The 22908-nt window shown below is 36.3% G+C and overlaps 2 protein-coding genes and 1 long non-coding RNA gene across 4 annotated transcripts in view; 2 read left to right on the plus strand and 1 right to left on the minus strand.

Moving 5' to 3' along the window:
- The first annotated feature begins 39 nt into the window (after positions 1–39).
- On the plus strand, positions 40–21391 carry igf1 (insulin-like growth factor 1). Of its 2 annotated transcripts, XM_073945515.1 has the most exons (6): positions 40–192; positions 482–1500; positions 2579–2738; positions 14310–14491; positions 15012–15047; positions 17213–21391. In XM_073945515.1, the coding sequence occupies exons 2-6, from the start codon at positions 1453–1455 to the stop codon at positions 17270–17272; spliced, it is 486 nt and encodes a 161-aa protein (XP_073801616.1). In that variant the 5' UTR covers positions 40–192; positions 482–1452; the 3' UTR covers positions 17273–21391.
- Positions 5251–7696, minus strand: LOC141381619 (uncharacterized). The gene is made up of 2 exons (XR_012402060.1): positions 7583–7696; positions 5251–5828 (listed from the first exon to the last, which is right to left on the minus strand). It is a non-coding gene; the product is annotated as an uncharacterized lncRNA (long non-coding RNA).
- Positions 18769–22908, plus strand: part of nup37 (nucleoporin 37) — a gene marked incomplete at its 5' end in the record, with an annotated part of 42741 nt that continues 38601 nt past the window's right edge. The window contains 1 exon segment of the mRNA NM_001002619.1: positions 18769–19020.

Here is a 22908-nt window from a genome sequence, read left to right on the forward strand (position 1 = left end):
TTATTAATATCATTGAAGTATTTTTTCTATTTATTTTTCAATATTAATAAATTAGGAAATTACCCTGATAAGAAAAAGTTTGGGCACCCGTGGTCAAAAGTGTTTGAGTAGGCACCAAAATTGTAATATACTGTTAATAAAAGGATATTACAAATAATTAATTATACATTTATCCAGCTTATGTTTTATGCAGTGGATTCCCTTCCAGCTATATATATATATATATATATATATATATATATATATACATACATACATACATACATACATACATACATACATACATACATTCATTCATATATATTTATATATATATATATATATATATATATATATATATATATATATATATATATATATATATATATATATATATATGTGTGTGTGTGTGTGTGTGTGTGTGTGTGTGTGTGTGTGTGTGTGTGTGTGTGTGTGTGTGTGTGTGTAAAGCTGGAAGGGCATCCACTGCGTAACACATAAGCTGGATAAGTTGGTGGTTGGTGGTTCATTCCGCTGTGGCAACCCCAATTTAATAAAGGGACTATGGCTGAAAAGAAAATTAATGAATGAATTAATAAATAATGAACTAAATAAATAAATGTTTGATGTTTGCTTTGGCATTATAGGGATTTTGGTGAGTGCGTGCGTATGTAGGCTGTGCATATGTATGTCGCAGTTGATTGACAGGTGTCAATAAGTATTACTTCAGAATAAAAATATATATTTTCATTTGTTTAAAAGGTGTTAGCGTAAGGCATTTAACTCGAGCTGCGTAATCATATACCACTTTAGGATACTTTTTACAGACTCTAAAACAAGAACGTTAGGTTTTGTTAATTATTTTATCTCAGCTGTTTTATTGAGGCACGGCATTTCTATATAAATGTATTTTAAAATATATGTTACCCTTTTAAAATTTACAGCAGCTATAATACCAGCACTGACAGATAAGTCAGCTGAGAATATAGAGCGGTGATAAAAAAGACACCGTACAAATTACGCACGGCAGTCGGTCTGAATTCAACTTCTGTCCCTCTCTAAAAACTCACCACTTTCTCAACCTCTCATATTCGCTTTCATTCTGCAGTGCAATCTTTTCTGCTGTTAGTGAGTCCTAGAAAGATCCAAATTCGAGCCTATTCTAAGAAACAGATGACGTTATTTGACAGGGTGCCCAAAATCCTTAATGAGTAACTTAGCAAGCGGAGAAGGCAAATGCTGCCCCAGCTGTTTCCTGTTGAAAATGTCTCTGTAATGTAGATAAATGTGAGGGATTTTCTCTCCAAATCCGTCTCCTGTTCGCTAAATCTCACTTCTCCACAACGAGCCTGCGCAATGGAACAAAGTCGGAATATTGAGATGTGACATTGCCCGCATCTCATCCTCTTTCTCGCTTTTTAATGACTTCAAACAAGTTCATTTTTGCTGGGCTTTTGCTGGAGACCCAAAGGGATGTCTAGCGGTCATTTCTTCCAGGGGCATTGGTGTGATGTCTTTAAGGTAACTTAACCTATTTCCTTTCAGAGCAAATAGACACTTTGGACTTACCATTATGGCTTTAATTTTTCACTAAAGCAGTATTTTAGATAAAAACTGAATGATATTTGAAGACAATTTGCGCTCACATTTAAATATGAGCAATGACTACTCTGCGTCTTTACGCATTAGTCAGTGCATGCAAAAGTATTTCACGTTAAAGATCTGACAGCTGCAGTCTATTATGGCAAACTTTTCAGACTTACGACAGATTGCATGATGTGTATGGTGAGTCATATCATGATGCACCAGGGAGTTCATTTGCGCAGTGCACTAGTCACCAACTTGTATATCCAGTCCTTTAAAAGTAAATATTGCTGAGTCGACATGATTAAGGGCTAGGACTGAAGGTTTTGCTGCGTACTTGTGCGTTGCGCATTATATTCTCTTTATTATGTAAAGTGCTTCCTCTTTGGGTTTGGCGGCTTTGCAGCTTTCCAGTTCCACCTCACGTATATGTAGGTGAACCACAGTTTTATCCAAACCCCCAAAAATGCATGCTTTACAAAAGCGCTCTTCTTTTACCGGACACTTGGTTCAAGCAGCAGTGTCCTATTGGCACGAGCGAGAACCAGGCGCTTCAAAGCGCGCGCTGGAGACATTTCCGCGCGCGTTTGTGGAGAAGTGTTCCGAAATAACGCGCTGCTTTAGCGAGATTGTGTGCGGATGGAGGAGTAAAGAATATCTGATAGGGAAACACAATTAAAGTAAATGCACGCGCTCAAAAGTGCACTCTATGCATAGACAGGTGCATTTGATCAGATTTGGTATTTTATTTTTTAATCAGTAGAATATCCAGACACCTGCCTTTGCATGATGTTAGACGTGTAAAAGCAGATGAATGACAGTAATAAATGTGCAGATGATAGACAGTGAAATACAGCATATATGGGGGAAACATGCATGAAGAATAAAAAGTGAGGAAGAAAATTAATTAAAAAATAATAATAATGAATGTCAATAAAATTGCATACTGTCCTTAGTTTTTTTTTTCAGCGTGTGATTGTAATGTGTTTGTGGTTTGCCTCTCTCTGGGATGCAGTGTACCATGCGCTGTCTCCCGAGTACCCACACCCTCTCACTGGTGCTGTGCGTCCTCGCGTTGACTCCCGCGACTCTGGAGGCGGGGCCGGAGACGCTGTGCGGGGCGGAGCTTGTAGACACGCTGCAGTTTGTGTGTGGAGACAGGGGCTTTTATTTCAGTAAGTGCACTTTTTATTTATTCATCAACTGCATCATCTCTCTCTCTCTCTCTCTCTCTCTCTCTCTCTCTCTCTCTCTCTCTCTCTCTCTAGTTCCCCACGCACTAATGCGCCACTCATGAATAAGAAAAGCATCCTTTTTTACGTCTTGCTGTCCAGTTTTTCAAGTATTGCCCTTTTTCTGTTTGCTTAATTAGTTTCAGTTTGATTGGGTAAAATGTTTACAATCAAATCAATCTAATTTAACCTAACACTTTACTTGTCAATCAATGCTTCTGGTCTTATACATGATTCATCATGGCCATAAATTTGTATATTTATAGGGTACTGTGTAAAAATGGAAACGTTTTTTCTTTGCGTGTGCAGAAAGAATAGGAACACTGTATTATGCACTCATTTCCATGTCAGTAGGTGGCGATGTAACATCTGCTCACGTGTGGTCCAGCAGTTATCAATTATTTAATTTTTTAAAATGTTGCAGGTATGACAGGACTGTTTTCGCAAAGTCATTTTTGTAACTTGTAGTTGCGCAGAGAATATTGTCCTGGCATTTTCAAAAATTTGCTTTGGGAAGCCCAGATCTAGTTTTCAGGCCCTCAAAAAAATAGTGTGAATCATTGCCCAGAATGCATAAAAACTTGAGGTTCTAGTAGACGTAATTTGTCAGTTCTTAATACAGTTCCCACTTTTTATTATCAAAACAATTTTCAAAATGAAAAAGAATAGATATCAGATTCAATCTTAGATATGTCATAATTTAACCAAAAAAAAAGTTTACATTATTGCAAGGTGAGGTGTTGCAATGCCAAAGAGGCAGCTGAGAGAAATGTGGCAGCTGACTGATGCTGGTGTATTACAGTTAAAGAAGATCAGCCAGATGCTTTGCTCCCAAAATGAGGTTGCTGGAATTTGGCGGACACAAGTAGGCAGGGCGAATAAATGTAGTGCACATCTTATTTCCAACTGAGTACGGGGGACTACCCAAAGAAAACCATTCTGGATCCTAGACTTACATCTCTCTTTTTCCACAAGCCATGAGAACTGCTGAGTCTTGGGTTATCCCAATCAGCTTTAGGCAGAAAGTTTCAGGAGCTCTTGAGCTTGTTTGCTTTTTATACTTATTCATATACTTTACCTATCTTGATTGTGCATTACTAAATTGTTATCTGTAATATGTGTTTGGCAGGGTTGTGCTTACTAATAATGAGAACTTACTGTACAACACTTTGACAAACACAATAAAACAAAGCATAATTTCAATTCCATAGGAAATATTCAAATTTATATTTTTTACCCCAAACATTAAATATACAACCCTTAAATGTTACTTAAACACATTTTCTTCTGTGCAAAACAAAAGTAGATATTTAGATAAATGTGCAGACCGCTCCATATTTTTTGCTGAAAATCCCAAAATGTTTCTTCAGCCAAATCAAGTTACAATACATGTTGACAATATTTCTAATAGACACAATGCTGATATTACACCTTCGTGGTATTGTATGTATTAGTTTAGCAGAATATTTTACTGAAATCTAATGCAAATGTATTTATACATTCATATAACTACGCTACCAGACCAACTCACACTTAAATTGCTTGTGAGTGATCACAGAAAGACTTTAACCATTTTAAATTATGGTTTACACTTGGCAGCCTATTGAAACAGCTGCTAATAAGGGATCTATGTGGTTTGAGCATTGACAAGTTTTCTGTTTCTATACTATCTGCGGTGTTCACTTGCAGAATAAATGTCAAAATGTTCATTTTTTAGGTGAACTGTATCATGAGGAAACATGAAATATTATACTGGATATATTTTATAGCAATATTTAATTTCTAATCTTAGATTGTTCCTGTCGTCCTGTAAAATCAATTGCCCCTGTCTATGACATCTGATTTCAGTGGTCCAACTGAGGCCAGTTACATAAAGTGCAGCTATTCTGTTTTTAAGTTTTCCATATATATATTCTATCTTTGTAAATTACCTGATGAGATATTTACGAAGTGCAAATGTCTCAAGGAAGCATGAGAGTCTCAGGCCACCGATAATGACGTATGAAGTGATTATTTTGACAAGTGGACAGAACCCGCACCGAGACACTTTTTATTCACTTACTTTAACAGCGAAGCAAGATTGAACTTCAAGTTAGAGTTGACATTTTAAGTTTCCAGTCAACAACATTTGAGCTTTTAGTGGTCACAAAGGAGCTGGCTGGATCGCTCATGGCTGTCAATGGCCATGTGTTTGTTTTGTCAGTACAGAGCCCAAAATAAATACGTTTATGCTAATCTGAACTTTCCGTGAAATTATTGCATCAGTGTGACAGGTTCGGTGAAGAGCAAATAGACGATTTTATACAGATCATTTGACTTTGACCTAGTATGCATTATAAAACCTTACAGAATGTCATTTGTACCCTGACGGTTGCATCGTTTTAACAGGTATTATGTAGTATGTAACCACTTAAATCACTTTTAAATCGACATTAACCAACCAACCTCAAACAATTAAGATTGATATAATCAGCATTGTATTTATTGACAAAGTACGCGAATAACCTTGTCACAATACTTCATTACCTCAATATAAAAGTGAAATACTGCGCTTTGGCAATTTTTTATGGAAACAAAATGTGGCTTTTTGAAGACCCTAGAGGAAGACACAGAAGAAGATGAAACTGACAATGCAGTCAGTTTTTCCAATTGTTAGTCTGACCTAGAAATCCTAGCCTGTCTCAGCGGCAGTTTCATCCCAGATTGTCTTGGGTTATTGGAAAAGAGTGGGACTCCGGAACGAGTGACGCAGAGCTGGAGCACATCATCCAGTTTATTTCAAAGGGCACTGCATGGCCAGGAGTGTTTGTGTTGACTCAAAGCTGTCCTTTCCCTCCATGGTTCAACTCTAGTCCTTTGCAGCAAAGCACCTCTGACGTCTGCCAACAGTCTGTGCGTGTAGCTCATGATGCATTCCCATTCCCCAGACACAAACACATCGGGAATGTGGAAAGTTTTGGCTCCAAAATGCGCTGCAAATTCACAGTTTGTCCAGAAGTGGGTGCAAGTCTCCTCTCACACGTTTGGAAGGACCTGACACCATGAGATGACAGGTGAACATGTGCTAATCGTGAATCTTAAAGGAATTATACTACATTTGAGTGAGGAAGTTCTCCCTTATGGATTAACGCCTGAAGGGCATCAGAAAAAGAAAATATTGGACTCTTCCACTTGCCTTCCTAACAAAAAAGGAAGCTTTCAAATAGGGCACATTACTTTTGTAACTGATACTTTCAGTTACTGGTGCATTGTATTTTTTTCTAATAACCTTTTTTTCTTGGAATAGCCACTTAAATTGTTAAAAATGAAGGAACTCCTATTTTATAATCCAGTATTACTGCTCATTGCATTAACACTAATGAAACAGTAGTAAAATATTAGTAATATTTCACATTTCTGTATTGTTAATAACATTGCTGCTGCACCAGCACTAAACAACTATACAGCAAGGCAAATAAACTAATACACATACAGTGCATCCAGAAAGTATTCATAGCACTTCACTTTACACATTTTTTATATTTATTTATTTCCTCAAAATTCTACACACAATACCCCATAATGACTTTATTATTTTTTTTTATTAATTGTTACAAATGTATTAAAAATAAAAAACCTGAAGTATTCACAGCCTTTGCTCAATACTTTGTTGATGCACCTTTGGCAGCAATTACAGGCTCAAGTCTTTTTGAAAATGATGCCAAAAGCTTGGCACACCTTTCATTAAGAATTTTTGCCCGTACTGCCATTTTTAGATCTCTCCAGAGATGTTCAATAGGATTTAGGTCTGGGCTTTGGCTGGGCCAATCAAGGACATTCACCGAGTTGTTGTGAACGCCTCAGTAAACATTGTCATTATGGGGTATTGTGTGTAGAATTTTGAGGAAACAAATGAATTTATCCCCTTTTGGAATAAGGCTGTAACATAAAAAAGTGAAACTCTTTGAATACTTTCTGGATACACTGTGTCAAAAATAACTTTTATTTTTAACCCTAATTCGGACCTTCTTTATGGAAAAGTCTGCTGTTAAGAATCTTTCAATAAAGTTGGTCAGAAAACAACCTGTAATTTGATTGACTAGCATCAACGCAAAGGAATTATTAACTATTTTATATAACCATTACATGGGTAAATTGACTAAATGATCCATAAAAAAACTATTCACAAACAACTGTCTATAAAATCATTACTTATGGTTTGCAACACACAATATGGTTTGCTGTCAGATTGAGTACAGGTGATTGCTTTAACTGAAGCTTGCAGTAACAAATCTGCAGACAAATGCCCTCAAAAAGAAAATTGTGTAATCCTCTGACATGATCTAGGACGACATTAAAAATGAACGATCTACTTGTTCCTGACAGTGGGATCCTTCTGAAGTCTGTACAGGGATGCAAACAAGATGTTTGAAGTGGGCACGTCAAAGCAAAAGTTCGATTTGTCAGCAAACTTAAGCATCTGGTGAATGGCAGAAACTGAATTTGCATCTATATACAGTACCAAATTCAGTGTTTGTTATTAATAGCAATGATTATAAATGGATCTATTTGCCTTTGACAACGCTTGACAGTCTAATCTGGTGCAGGAAAGTGATTGAATGCCAGTGAGCGGAGTCTATTTATAATGACAAGCAAATATATGTGTCATTGTTACATCATATGCGGATTCCAGTGCCCTCAACGTGCAAATATGATCATTTGAACAATATTATTAATTAGATAAAGCAGATCACAGGTCGTCGACTCTCAGCAGCAAAGAAACATCAAAACAGAAAGGAAGTTCTTACATGGACATCGATGATAGCACTACTTTTCGGTTTTCTTTGTCTGGCTTGATTATGTTTGAAGCAGCTGGAGAGAAGAACACATCAACAGCACACAGTCAGGCTTGGCTCTTTTCCTAGAGCAGCAGCGGATTATGGGGGATTACAGGATGATCAGGATGCCCTCTGCCCTCCTCCTGGCCCGCTGTTCTACTGGACATGAACACGTTGCAGAGGGCACTGGGTATTCTGGGTTCAGTACTTTTCGGGTGAGAAGAACATGCTTTTTATAGCACAAGCCCTTAGATTCAAGCTTTGTCTGTCTGATTTAAATGGCACAGAATACAGATTGATGTCTCATCAAAGCTGAACTACCATAAAGACTAAAGACTCACGGAGTCAAGATAATCTTAAATTAAAGTTGTATTTAAAAAGGTTAACGGAAAATTGACGTATTTTAATATGTAAGTACATCATTACCTTTACTCATTTTCAACATTTACGCCCACATATTGCTTGGACCTCACATGAAAAAGCTTAATGTATTTGATAAAATTATGAAACCATGTGATACTTTTATTTGAGATTTAGGTGCTTTCAAAAATTATTACTGCTGCTTGTTCAAACTACCTGTTAAAATGAGCTGAAACAACACAATTCTTGTAATTTCTTTGGCAAATTTATTTGTTTTATGTTTAGCCCACTTAAATTTGTAAACCATTAACTTAAGCGTTTTGTGTTGGGACAATATAAAGAAATTGTGTTGGTCCAACTACCTGGTTCGGGGATTTGTAGTTTCCAGCATGATTTGCGTGGGATTGAATTAAGAGAGGGAAATGTTGACAACAAAAGTAATCTTAGATGTTTAAAGTTAAAAAGAAAGACTTGCTAGAGTTTAATCTTCACTTTAGTTTAAAGATTTAGAAGATTTTTATGTACCGCTTTGAGTTTTTAGATTACTACCTTGCAGAAGCAACCATGCTTTCGGAGTTGGCAGCTTAATTAGCAAAAATGCAGTTTGTTGCTTTGCTCAGTGAGCAATAACTGTCCTAAAATGAGTTCTGAGAGCAGTCTCGATCAACTGTATATGTAACTCATGTAATACGCTTAAAAATGGCTCTTAAGTTTATTTAGGATAACTTCAAATAAAACCTTAGAGACTTCAAAATGTACAACTCATAATAGTCATACATGATATTATAATATTGATATTATATTAATATTGATATTAAACATGATATTATAAGACCTGCTTTGAGTTTAAGTCAAATAAAAATACAAATGTATTTAAACTTTTGTTTGATAAAATCATGTTGGACCAACTCAATTGCATTTAATTAAATAGTTTTTTTAGTTGGTGCTAAACAAATTGATTTGATGGAAATCCTGCCCTTAATTAAATAGAGTTCATCCAGTGAGTTATTTTTTTTTTTGAGTGGATGTGTAATAGGGTCTATTAATATAAAGAGCTATCATTAAAACCTAGCCCAAGAGCCAGATTTTATGAAAAGATGCTGTTAATCAGAGATGCTCAACCCTGTTCCTGGAGATCTGCCTTCCTGCAGAGTTCAGCTCCCACCATAATCAAATACAACTAAACCAACTAAGTAGAATCCTAAGGATAATTAATGGCAGGTCTGTTTGATAAGTTTGCAGCTAAACTCTGCAGGAAGGTAGATCTGCAGGAACAGGGTTGGCTCCATTGATCAACTACTCAAATCAATAAAAATAAATTAACTTGTATCTTAATGACATGTAAATATATTGCCATATATGATAAATGTACAAACATTTAAAATTGTATATTCGTTTTTTAAATATGAATTTGAAATACATTTATAGTTCTTATGTGACTAAATAAACAATTGAAATAATTTAATTCATTTAAACATTTTACTGTCTTGTCTTAAACATACTAAAAGAGAAACTAAAAATAAATTAAAATCTTTAAATAGTACATGTTTAATATAATTTAATAAAATAAAATGTAATAAAAATGTTTAAATAATAATTTAATGATAATAACACAATAATAATATACCTCTAAAATTACTATATCTAACTTAAACAAAGAACACTCATATCTAAATTAAAATAGAATACATTGCTTTATAAGATATATACTGTACTTACCATACACACATCTTTCAGCATATCACTGTGGAAAAAAACATTTCAAAACATTTTGACAAACACTACTTGGCTGTTGACAACCTTTAAACACCACAAACAGTTCCATTTCAATCCTTACTGCTTGCTGGAGCCAACAAATCTTGAAGAGTAAACAGAGGCAAAGGGAACCATGAAACAAAACAAAAAAGAATTATTGGAAGGAAACTTCATCTCACTATAAACTCTTTGTGGTGCCATTGATAAAGAGGTAGTTTCCAGGACTATAGCAGCTTTCATAGTCCTCAGTGAATAGTAAACTTCCTGACACTATGCAGGCAGCGTATGGCAGCAGCTTCAAGAACTCCCTGTTCTTCAATAACAAGAGCATGGCTATAAAAGTCAGCTTCTTTCCAGCGGCTTTCCTGGAATGTACATGTTCTGATGCGCCTGTATGGTTGGAAGCAAAGGTGTCTAGCCCAAGGTGTTGGGACACAGCCTTGCTTTTGTACTGAAGCATATGGCATTGGTCTTATTTACAGTCAGTACTTTTACATGGACAACAATGTTTTCTGCCATCATCTGCTAAAAACCTGTTCGATTTTCTTGCTTCTGTTGAACATAGAAGAAGGTATTTGGAATTTAGCTGGAAAACTGTATCTATTGTCTTGCTTTGCTTTTCTTACCATGCAAGTTGAGGGTTACAGGTTTTAAATATTTTTCAAAATGTCTTGTTTTGAATTCTCAACAGAAGAAAGAAATTCATAAATGTTTGGAAGCACTCGAGCTTAAGTAAATAGTAGGTAGTTTTCAATTTTGGATGAAATACCCCTATAATATGAATAAGACAGTACTGTGATTAATGGTCAATGTATACAGAGATGTTTAATTACTTTAATTCGACTAAAGTTATACTTGAAATAAACACCAATTGAATTAAGACCTGTGAAATACTCCTATTTTAGTCACAAACTGTCCAAAAACTTTCCAACAGCGAGCGGTTGTGCACATCTAAAACATCTGACAAAACGGACTTTAGACTGCAAACTGATTTAATAATGTATAACAAAACTAAAGGAATATTTGCTTTCTACAATAATAACGTCTCAGAAATGCCATTAAATGTTAAAAACATTGGTTAAAAATGTACATTTAAACACCAAATGACACCTAAACGGAGCTCAGCTGTTTGAAGTAGAATGCACAGGATTGTGGAATATAAAAGTCAGTGAAGGACATGTGTATGCTACCTTCTGAGTTAAATGATAATGAATGAAGGCATCTCCCAAGACAGAACAATTGGTGTAGAATTTGGATTCGTACTTGCCCTGCTGTCTTCTCACATTGAATTGATGCTTCTGAAGACAGAATTTTAGAGCTTACAGACAGGCCCTATTACTGTTGTGTAGGACTTTTTCCTACATTTTGCGACACAGTTAATCAGACTGCAAAAAAAACTATTAAAAAGAAATTGACTTTGTGCCTGAATCTGTTGTATTAAAGTAAAACTTAAAGTGGAACATCTAATAACAAAGACGAATTTTATGTTGATATGTGAAATTCTTCAGGGAATGTCAGTGACATCTCCTGGGGAAGTAATAATGTGTGAGTAAGCAATTAATGTAAAATAATATGTATAACTGGTAAAAGGAATATTTGAAAAGCATGTAGCGTAAATACAATCATAATATTGTCTTATTCCGAATAAGCTAATCACTTGATCACTAATGTCCATGTAGATGTAATGGGAATGTGCTTTGCCTAGGTTTCACAGCTCGCTCACGTTGTTATGAATGGGGGAAGGGATTCAAGACTGCAGCAATCTTCAATAAAAGCATGACCTAATCTGTGGACAATTTATATGGATAAAGAAAAACACAAAAGGCTGTTGCTAATCTGCTCATACTGATAGAAAGAAAAACAGGTCTGCAGACCAGTGCTGCTTCATGGCTGATCTAGCAATAATACCTTATTTTAGGATTACAACTTTGACCTCTTAAAATACAGCACTTCAAATCTCTGAAAAACCCATTTAAACCGATTACACTGCATTATGAGAGCTGCTGTTGTTGTTTATTGCACCTGTTCCATTCGAATGTTTTTCCTGAAGAGTCATATGAGCTATCTTGAGCAAAATGTAGGGGAGGTTTTGTTTAGTAAGGGATTAGAAAATCATCTAGAAAACAATCGGTTTAAAAACGGAATCTGCTGATTCTGAGAAGACAATTTGATTTTTAGATGTCAACTGTGATAACAAACAATGAGCATCTTTGGCAGAGCTTTATTGCAGGCACAGAATGGTGAAAACAACAGAGGGAATTCAACAGGGGTTGGATCTAAACACAGCTTTATTAGAGTTGTCATGCAGGCAAAGGTCAAAACAGGAGCAAGCAGTCATATACTGTAAGTAGGGATGGCTGAAGTGAAACTAATGTTTTGACGGGGCGTCGAGATTCCGAACCGCAGATGTTTCAAAATGCTGCTCTGAAACATTTTAAAACACCTAGGTCACATGAATAAACTGATTCAAAACATTGGCAACTACACAAGCACTCAGATAGTTGGTGAATCTGTGTTTGATTTGCAGGGTTGGAAACAAAATCTTCCGTAGCCAAGTGGACCATGCATGGGTATAATACAACTTAATGTCTTTTATTAATGTAGATTTTTTAATGACCAAAACAACAAATATTTATTCACAAAGAGTTCATTCGGATGTCAGACTTATATTAAAACAAAACACACAAGAATGGAGCAAAAAAAATAAAAAATTTTAAATGACTAATAACAATAATAAATAATAGGTGCTTCATCCTGGATTCGAACCATTGCTAAATCAGATTGGTCACATGATTTCTCAGCACTCAACATCAGGTACAACTTAGATTCTCTATGTTATTTATCATGCCTTCTTGCGCAATTGTCTTATGTGGACGACCAGCCTCTTGAATAAGTAGGTGACGTTGTCAAGATATTCAATATTCTAGAAATCTCAGATTTTAAACAACCAACTTATCTTGCTCTGCATGGTTGAAAGGGTCATCCATTTGACCTTCATCTGGTTCACTTTAACTGGAAGGTTAGGCTGTTTTGGAGAGTTAATTAAGGAAATCACCACCAGGTGCTTAATTAACTGGAGGTATCTGAAAGTGTTTTCTTAATATATGTTTAAAACTCATTCAATTCTTATTCAATTCACCAGTACCACATGTCTTTGGACTGTGGGGGAAACCGGAGCACCCGGAGGATTTATATCACTTAAAATTGAATGTACTTTTAGTAAGCGTGCTATCTAAGTATTTAAGGACGTGTTTTCTATGAGTCAAATACAAGGCCGTCAGGTGTCAGAATGAGCAAATACAAATCTACCACTACAGTGTCTTACATAAATCTCCCAAGACTGCTCAGTCGTGTTTAAAGATTACAGCGCCCCCTAATCTCCCAGAAGCACTCAGCACCCAAGAGTCCAGCAATCTGCAGGGATGCATGTTTGTCAGAATTAGAGCACCTCTCTTTCCAAAACAACACTGTCAGAGTGCAGCAAGTGCAAAGCAGAACTTAATGCATTTTGTCAGCGCTGGCAGCCCTGTGAGCCAAGAGCTATTAACTCTGAAAGGGAAAGGCATTTCCTCCTTGTAAATGCCATATTAAATTATTATTATTATTTCATTTTGTAACAGGGAAAAGCCTATCGGAGCTATATTGCCCTAGGTGAGTGGTGACTTGTAAATGGAGAGTGGGAAATTTTGTTAAGCCCACCAGGAGATTGGCGACACAGAGAAAGAAACAGTAACTTAGTCAGGTGTCTAAGTGCTGCATTTAACATAAATTCGTTGTGTGGGTCCGGACGACTAAAATCTTGGATGCTCTAGTGGAAGTAGCCTAACCTCGTCGTTAAATATAATGTCTAGGATTGACCTCTTTGGCAGCACACAAAATATATTCCCAAGAGTCCGTTTCATTTTCATGTTCTTTCACATGGGTAATTATCACCTAGCAGTGGTAACAAATACTTAGGGAACAGTTCATGGTTCATCCTTGTCTTCTAGGAGCGCTGTTTTTTTACCTTTACTATGGTCAGATTTGGCCTCCCAAATGGACGGGCTATTTTAAAGATATCAGAGTTGAAACTGCAAAACGTGATATTCTCTACATTTGGGTCAGCTTGACCTCCATTTAACTGGGGTGCTTGCCAAAAAGGGTCTACTTTGTGCAAAGTGATACCCTGTAAATTTCACACAGAAGAAATTCAAGTCATTAACACGTCCATATATCTGAAAATTCATGGTTACTTTCTGGCTGCTACACTGAGCTATTTTAGTGGGCTCTTAGCCACAGGATACTACCGAAAGGTTTAGAGATTTAGCATTTTGGAGCGTGACCTTGTAGGCCATAATTGCTCCTCACAAGATGTTTCTAAGCCAAGAATAAAATGGATAAAGGGCTTGAACTTGATGTGATGACAGGCTTTATTTAATGTACCTGAGGCAGGACAGAATTTGAGCTCACCATTAAATAAAGGTCTTCCCTCACAGTGGAGATTTAGGAGTGCTTTCACTTTTCGTATGTGTATCAGATGTGCTCACTGTACAGAAATTGTACAAAAGATTATTTATGAGTGTTATTTTTATGTATCCAACAGGCAAACCGACAGGATATGGACCTAGTTCAAGAAGGTCACACAACCGTGGCATCGTGGACGAATGCTGCTTTCAAAGCTGTGAGCTACGGCGCCTCGAGATGTATTGTGCGCCTGTGAAGACAGGCAAATCTCCACGATCTCTACGAGCACAACGACACACAGATATTCCCAGGACACCAAAGGTGCTCATCCATGATTATGATCCTTTGCTAAGCCCTGACACTGTAATATATACTGTACTCAACAGTTATGGAGATATTACATGTTGATGAAAGCTCATTTTTAATCAGTCTTGCTTTCCAGTAATTATTATATCAAACTTATTATAGCAAAATGAATTAAAAGGTGGAGAACAGTAACTTAAAGCTCTGATAAAAAAGCAATGTTTTTTTCATTCTTTGCTTATGGATGCATTTAAAAGGCATTCTTATCAGCAAGATAAACACAAAGAAAATGACAAATGGAAGAACGTGGCAGTAAAGAAAGCTTCTGATTATAGCCATATGAATATATTTGCACAAGTTCTGCAAGTTGCTTTAGTCAGTATTGTTTTTAAAAGCTGGGCTTAGTGAAAGGTCGGCAGATTGTTTGACACAATTTTGTAAAACCATCTATTCAATCTATAAATAAATAATGGCATTTGCAATATTCACTGTTTGGCTTGTTATAGTTTATAACACTATTGGTTGTGTTCCTCTGCAGAAACCTATATCTGGGCATAGCCACTCTTCCTGTAAGGTAAGTTTTTACCCAATCAGACAGTTAGCTGTCATTAACTGTACCATATACACTACCTGACAAAAGTCTTGTCGTTGATCTTACTTGTAAGTGCAACAAATAATAACTTGACTTCTAGTTGATTATTTGGAAAAGTGGCAGAAGGTAGATTTTACCATGAATCATCTGTTGAACTGCATCCCAATCATCACAAATACTGCAGAAGACCTGGAACCCGCATGGACCCAAGATTCTCATACAAATCAGTCAAGTTTGGTGAAGAAAAAATCATGGTTTGGGGTTACGTTCAGTATGAGGGTGTGCGTGAGATCTGCAGAGTGGATGGCAACATCAACAGCCTGAGGTATCAGGACATTTGTGCTGCCCATTACATTACAAACCACAAGAGAGGGCAATTATTTAGCAGGATAGCGGTCCTTCTCATACTTCAGTCTCCACATCAAAGTTCCTGAAGGCGAAGAAGGTCAAGGTGCTCCAGGATTGGCTAGCTCAGTCACCAGACATGAACAATATTGAGCATGTCAGGGGTAAGATGAAGGAGGAGGCTTTAAAGATGAATCCAAAGAATCTTGATGAACTCTGGAAGTCTTGCAGGAACGCTTTCTTCGCCATTCCAGATGACTTTATTAATGAGTTATTTGAGTCATTGCAGAGATGGATGCAGTCCTCCAAGCTCATGGGAGTCATACACAATATTAATTCTTTTTCCACTGCACCATGACTTTATATTCTATACAGTACATTATTTCTGTTAAGTGACAAGTCTTTGGTCTAAGCAAAGTCAGACCTTACTATCCTAATTCAATAATTAAAAATCAAGGCATGATCATATTTTATTTTGGTAAAATAAGCATAATCTAGAGGCCTTTGCCTTTCAATTAAGCCACGTTTGATACCAAATGATCAACTAGAACTCAAATTATAATCTGTTCTTCTTAATACTTGAATAGGTGACAAGACTTTTGTCAGGTAGTGTATGTGCCTATTAATTATTGAATACTAAGTTTTAAAGTTCTGTGTATTTTCTGATATCGAGTAACTTGAGTGTCATGATTTTATAACAAATTCTAAATAGTTACATTTTGACTCCAAAACGACAATAATAAAAAAAGAAAAAAGCAATTCACACAAAACCTTCTGTCTTTTAGTTTTTTTGCACTAAAATTAAAGCTAACAGCAGCTAAATATTGACCAAAATCTTCCAGGAAGGAAATAGTGAAGTACAAACCAATCTTTTTGTTTAAATCTAATTGATCCAGTTTGTAACACCAGTCTGAAAGATTCATTCATGAATCAAACTTATCCCATACTCAAGTTTAACTCATTGAATCAAGAAACATTAATGAGAGAAATCCTTGTATAATAACTTAATATCTGGACTTTTTATCATACATAGACTTGTAATATCATGCAAACAACATGTTTTGATATGTGTGCAACTTTGCATAAATTTTAAAGCTTGAGAGCACCAGTCTCAAATGTAGTCACACATTCCTCCACATTTCTCCTTTTGTGTTGCTCTCAAAAAAGAAACTGTCTCATGCAGTATTGAAACGGGTGAGGAAATGATGACAGAATTTCCATTTTTGGATGAGCTATGCCTTTACCTCATCCCTTAGCGAATGATGCCAGTACACAGTGCTGCGATACATACATAAGGAAAAAAGCAGCTCTTCCCTCACCCTCGCTGCCCAAATGTGGGCCATCCTTTTAAGTGCTCTCAGTCGTCCTCTCTCGAAAAAGAAAACCATTAGCAAGTGAACTGCCTAAGTGGTTTTTGTGGTAGACCTGCATATGCTCTCCGCAGACATATTTCTGCACCCATACGTCATGCTCTGGAAGCTGAGTCTAAGGTCACCTTAGATGTCTGCACACTGAGTTCAGAGTCTGGCCCCTCATGCCGGCCATTCTCCTCCACTCCCTGCATGCGGTTTCATTCCCAGCTTAGCTTTCGTGAATTACACTTATTAATCTTGCTGCGGTGAAACCTTTGATGTGTTGCTTTGACAGTAGATTTCCTCAGCATTATGAAATAACACTCCGTTCACCAAACAGCTGTGTTGTTATGGGCAGCGACAGCCGTTCTGCTCTCCTTGGGTCAGCTTTCTGCGTTACTTCTCATCATCTGAATCGACATTTACTGCCTTTCTCTTTCTTACTTTTAGGAGGTTCATCAGAAGAACTCGAGCCGAGGAAACACAGGGGGCAGAAACTATCGCATGTAGAGGACAGCGGGAGGAATGAACTGAGAGAGACAAGAGAAACCGTTGGACAGCCGAAAAAAAGAGGGGAAGAAAGAAAGACTGGTTTTCTAGGAATGTGCTCCATTGCACTGTATTAAACTAAACAAACAAGCAAACAAAAAAGATACTGGACGTTTAAGCCCCATCTTAAGACAAACAAATCTGATGATTTCCATACACTGCACCAATACATACTGGTGAAAAAACAAAATTAGCTGCTATAAAAAGTCAACAATTTATCCTCCTTGTGTGAACTGTTACACTGAATGGATGGTGAAAGCTTTTTATAGTGGCAGTGCCCAAATATTGACCCTACTCTAGTTCTAAGGTTCATATTACACTGAATTCTGATGGACTGATACTGGAACTGAGGTAATAGGTGACTATTGGAGAATTTAATCGTCCCCACTCTTGTAAAGCTTATCACAATCCGGATCGAGCAGAAGAAAGTTGCAATATTTTACCTTGCAAACAAACTTTGTGGGCACATGCAAAATGTTCAAGCTCCATCGCCAAGAAAGGAATTCGCAATGAGATCATGGACCACGTTGACAAGAAAGGCTGTCTAGACAGTTTATACCAGATGGAACCCTTGCAAAACTGAACTGTGGCTGCACAGAGAGATGATGTATAAAATACAAATATTTTTTTTCTTATTTGATTCATTGTGCAAGACCAGATCAAAGGGGATTATTCAAAAGCCTTATGCAGACATGCTGAGGTGCTCTAGAGAACACATTTAGGACTGATAAAACATGACCTACATCCTTTTTTTCTTTAATTGTGTGTGAGGGATTTTTGCTTCTTTTTTAAAAAAAAATACTTGCAATTGCATGGTTTACCTTCTTTAGAAAATGGGAGGTGAAAGCCATTCACTCGAACAGTTATTCGCATGCATTTACACCAGTGTATCAGCACGCACACAGGAAAGACAGAAAAAGACAACAAAAACCACAAAAAAACTAGCAATTGTAATATATTAACAATAAGAAAACTGTAATCTGGTTCAGAATCAGCAATTGCTAGTTGTGGGAGGGAAGATCATCATGGGAAGATGCAGGTTTACATATTCATAACAAAAAAGCTGGCGACATGAGCCAGTCTGCAACTCACTCAATAGCTGTATAAAATGGTTTTAATCTTCCAAAAATGTAATTTGCTATCATTTATTGATTTTACTTTACTCTCTTATGGGTTTACTTGTAATATGATGACTCTTGTAGTCCATGCTCGTTTCTACTGGGAATTATTAAAAAGCATTTGAGATTATATGTTGTGAAATTGCACGGCCACATTTACCATTGCTCTGCGTAAAAACATAATCAGTGTTGTTCAATGGGAATCCACGAGATTTGTGCACACCGGATGATTTTCGCGCTTTTTTTCGTTCTAAACTCCTCCTGACGAAAAGGGCGCCATTTTGTACGCGTGAATACAGACGCGTAAAACATCACGCGTTAAAGCGTCATAAATTTCTCTTTTTTTTTTTTTTTTTGACGAACCACGTTGTCAACCAATATTGGCTCTTTTGTTCACGTGCATAGAGCTGTCGAAGTTACAGTAAACACCACTTGGTGGCGCTCAAATACTAATGACGAAGATGCAAGATGATAGTGGAGCTGCTCATTTAATTGGTGTCTGACACAACGTTTTTGTGTGATAAACGTGATAGTGACTGCAAAGTGTCTGGTTAATATGGAGAGGAGTTCCAGGTCAAATAGAATTCGATGGTGAGTAAATTTTTCCACTTAATATTATTTCATGGCATGTAAGTTAATGAAATACCATCCAAAGTCAGGAAGTGATTTTCGAAAATCGCCGACGATAAGCTTGAGCGAAAACCGTCCCGGTGTGCACGTACGAGCCTTGATATTGTCACAACAGTTAAGGCATAAAAAATATTTCATATGCAGATTTCACTCATATTTAAGTTGGTCACACACATTCACAGCACTGAATAACAAAATGCTGCTTGGTTTGAAAGTAACTTTTGTTTAATATAACATTCTGCATGCAATATTTCAACTAAATATAGCTCATGTGACCTTACTTTATTCCAAATAACTATTAAATGTTTGTTTCTCTCAAGCAGAAATGTGCTTAATGGGTGTGTTCACATTTTTTTTTTTTCAGTTTGGTTCATTTAGTTGAAATATTTAATTAAAGTATATTTCTAGTTTACATTGTGCTCACTCTGTCATTTTTAATGACATATGTATTTATATATTTTGTGGTGGAACTTACGAAACATCAAAAAGAATGCTGTGTGCTTGACTTATTACATTTTTTTTTTCAGTGGAGAAATCCTGAAAATCTTATATAATGTGTAACTGGATAAAAACAGCCCCAAGAATTTCTGTCCAAAACAAATGAAGATCTGCTGTAAGCATTCAGTCTTGTTTAAGGTCACATCTTGTAATACCAGATCTTATTTTTGTTTTGTTTTGATGTATATTGTCTACGACTTAGGTTGAAAGAGTTTGCTTTAAGATCCGATCGCAGCACTTTTATTCAAACTAAAGTTGGTTTTAACATGTCAAGTGTGAACACACCCTATTAGAGCAAAATTGATCAGTCAGCAACTTCAAATTTCGGCATTGCACAAAGCACAGAAGTGATTTAATGTATTTTTTTTTATTGCATTTATTTCTAAAGCATACATCTTGTTTCAAAAGACACAAGGGTCCATAAATAATAACAAGATTTCTGTTTTTTTGGGTGAACTCTTGCTCTACACCCCATTTTTAAAGCAGTTGTCAAGGGTTTTGAGTTATGATTTTCACAATCCTTCTGCATGGTGATTTCCTCTATTCTGACCCCAACAGACCACATCAACACACACTGTGTACTCTCTATCTATACTCAACCTATAGTAATCTTCGCAATCTCTATCCATAATTGTATGTGATGGCATCATATAGCGAAAGCATATAAAAGATCGACCCACTGTATATTGGTGCTATAATGTAGTTTGTTACTAGCAGGGGTCGGCTGAAAACATAGATGACTGCTTGAGAAGCTCAATGTTGGATGTCTTCCCTTTTGCACAGCCTTGTGGCCACCATTGTAATAATATTCTTCAGTTTTATTGGTAAGCGATTTCAATAGTTTAAGCAAGCGAAAGTATTTTTGTGAGAGTTGTGAGTACATGAGAAGAGGCCCGAGATGTTTAATTGCCTTTTTTTAATAATTGATATTTTTGAAGCGATGAAATCCCTATGTCAAATAACTTGACAGAGTACTGTGAACTGCAAATCTCCAAGATTTTGCCCATCACAAAGCAGCTTTTCATGCGCACTACATTTAATTTGACATCTTGGCACTGATTGAACAACTTAAAATAGTGTTAGTGTAATAAAAAGACAAGAAAGACTTTCTCCCCTCGAGTAATAACAGAGTTAAAGTACAGTTCAACCAGCTAGTAACAGTGTAACTTGGCTAACACTGTAAGAGCCTATTTAGAACCTCTTTTTTTTTTTTCACCTGCTTGTGTTTTTACATATCAATATATCTAGGGAGGTTTAATAGGAAAATTTCACCAACATTAAGCAATTATACTATTATTTATATTTTAAACAGAAGATGAATCATCTATAAACGAAATAAAACAAAAGGAAAGTGGGCATAAAGGCAAACGTCTGCTTTTGGCAACCTAATTTTGGCAATAGCCATCCAGAATATCTATTTAATGTGCACAAGATCTCTGGATGTAATAGTCTTCACGCAATACCAAAGACTTTGAATATTTGTTTAAATGTTTGTTGGTTATAGCTGTGTGGATAATATCACGGGCAGCACTAAAAATACTTCTTGAATTTTTGATTAGACACATATTGTTTCAGAAATATGCTTTTGTTGAAGTTTTTCTCTTAAAATGAATATAGATTTGCAGCACTTTGCTAGCATTTGATAGTTTTCGCATCACAACATAAATACAGAAACAGTATGAAATTATAAATATTAGAGGATTCTGGGCATTGATCATTAAAACCTTTTTTGATTGTGAGGCTTTCATTACTGGTGCTCAAATGCTTTCTGTACAAAATATGATAATACTGACAGATTGTTCACCGTTCCTGCTGAATAAACCACTTGTCAATACTGGAAGTGTCAAAGAGTGATTATTATAATGACAGGAACTATACACAGATGCGCTTTCTTTCAAAAACAGGAAGTCTATGCGGCATTGGTGGGAGGAACTGCTGGGGAGTATTTGATTGGACAAAAATATTTTAGTACAGGATGACTCATCAATATAGGTTTTTCTAGAAGAGAAAGACAGTTATGTCATCTCAGAGATAATAAATTTGGACTAAAAGCCTCCAAGCAGAAAAGCAATAGTCCTTGCGAATCATCTTGAATACTAAAAGGTAATAAAAGAGTAGCAATTGCCAAATCGTACATAATACCCTAAAACTGCTCGCTCACCGCATGACAAAGTGATACTTCCTAAAATATGACACGTTAAGCCAAGACAAACAAATCAGGTTGTGGCTGTACTGACAAGAAACCTGCACATTCAGCTCTTTGTAGGAGGTTCTCAGTGACAGGACAAAGCTCTCATATACTGTCAGCACATTTTAATGGAAATATCGTGGAACAATCAAGCCTTTTAATAGATAAATTGCCCACCTGGCTTGGGTTCAGCAGACATAATTTGAAATGTTGAGCAGGCTCTTGGCAGGTGTTGTCTTGGTCTTATTTTGAATATTTTTTTAATCCATTTTTCCTAATACCGAATCAATTATCATGCCCAATTAGACAAATTACAGTCTGTAAATTATTCTGGATTCTTTGCAAAACCAGAGAAACCAATAATTGAATAGCCTTTCTAAGAATTGTAGATTAGCCAAACTTGACCTCCAACTTGTTCTGCACAAAAAACACATTGCATACAATTCTGTGTAAAACACTTTCATTGTAAAGAAAGTTCACTCAAAAATTAAACTCTATTTCTAACTCCCATGCTCCTATTTGACTTTTTGTCAGAATGTTCCTGTTGCTCTTATTTATATATTGAGACCGAAAGGTGATCAGAGCTGTCAGGCTTCATAAATGTCATAAAAAAAGATTTTTGGAGCAGCGAACACTATGGTCATTATTTACTTCATTTAGAGAAAGTAATACTAAAATAAATCAAGCAATATTTTCTTCTAAACTTTCCTTACTTCTTCATGCTCCCTAGAAGTGGAAAATAATTATAAAAGATTGGGAAAAAAAATAGCCATTCTTTTATTTAGGTTGAATATTTTAAAACAAGATTAGAAAACAAGATCACAAAAAGCCACAATCACCTAATCTAATTATTAAATCATGCTTTTCAGAAAAACATTGTCGACCAAGAACAGAAATCTTCACTGTTCTAGTGACATTGTACTGACAACAGCAATGAACACTAGTCATACATTACATCTTGCAGTACCACCATTCCACATACAGTACCATCATGGAATGGTAACAGAGGACAGCTGTTTAAAAGCAGCAGTTTCCCATCTGCTGGTTAAGTTCAGAAGGTTTCTAGCTAAAAGCAAGCTTGCATTTTCCCCAGAGCGGGCCTACAGTAGCTCTCTGAGTGCATCTAAGGACACGGTTCCTGGACCCTACCCTGAAATTGAAGC

This window comes from Danio rerio, chromosome 4 (genome assembly GCF_049306965.1).
Source record: "Danio rerio strain Tuebingen ecotype United States chromosome 4, GRCz12tu, whole genome shotgun sequence".
Lineage (NCBI taxonomy): Eukaryota > Metazoa > Chordata > Actinopteri > Cypriniformes > Danionidae > Danio > Danio rerio.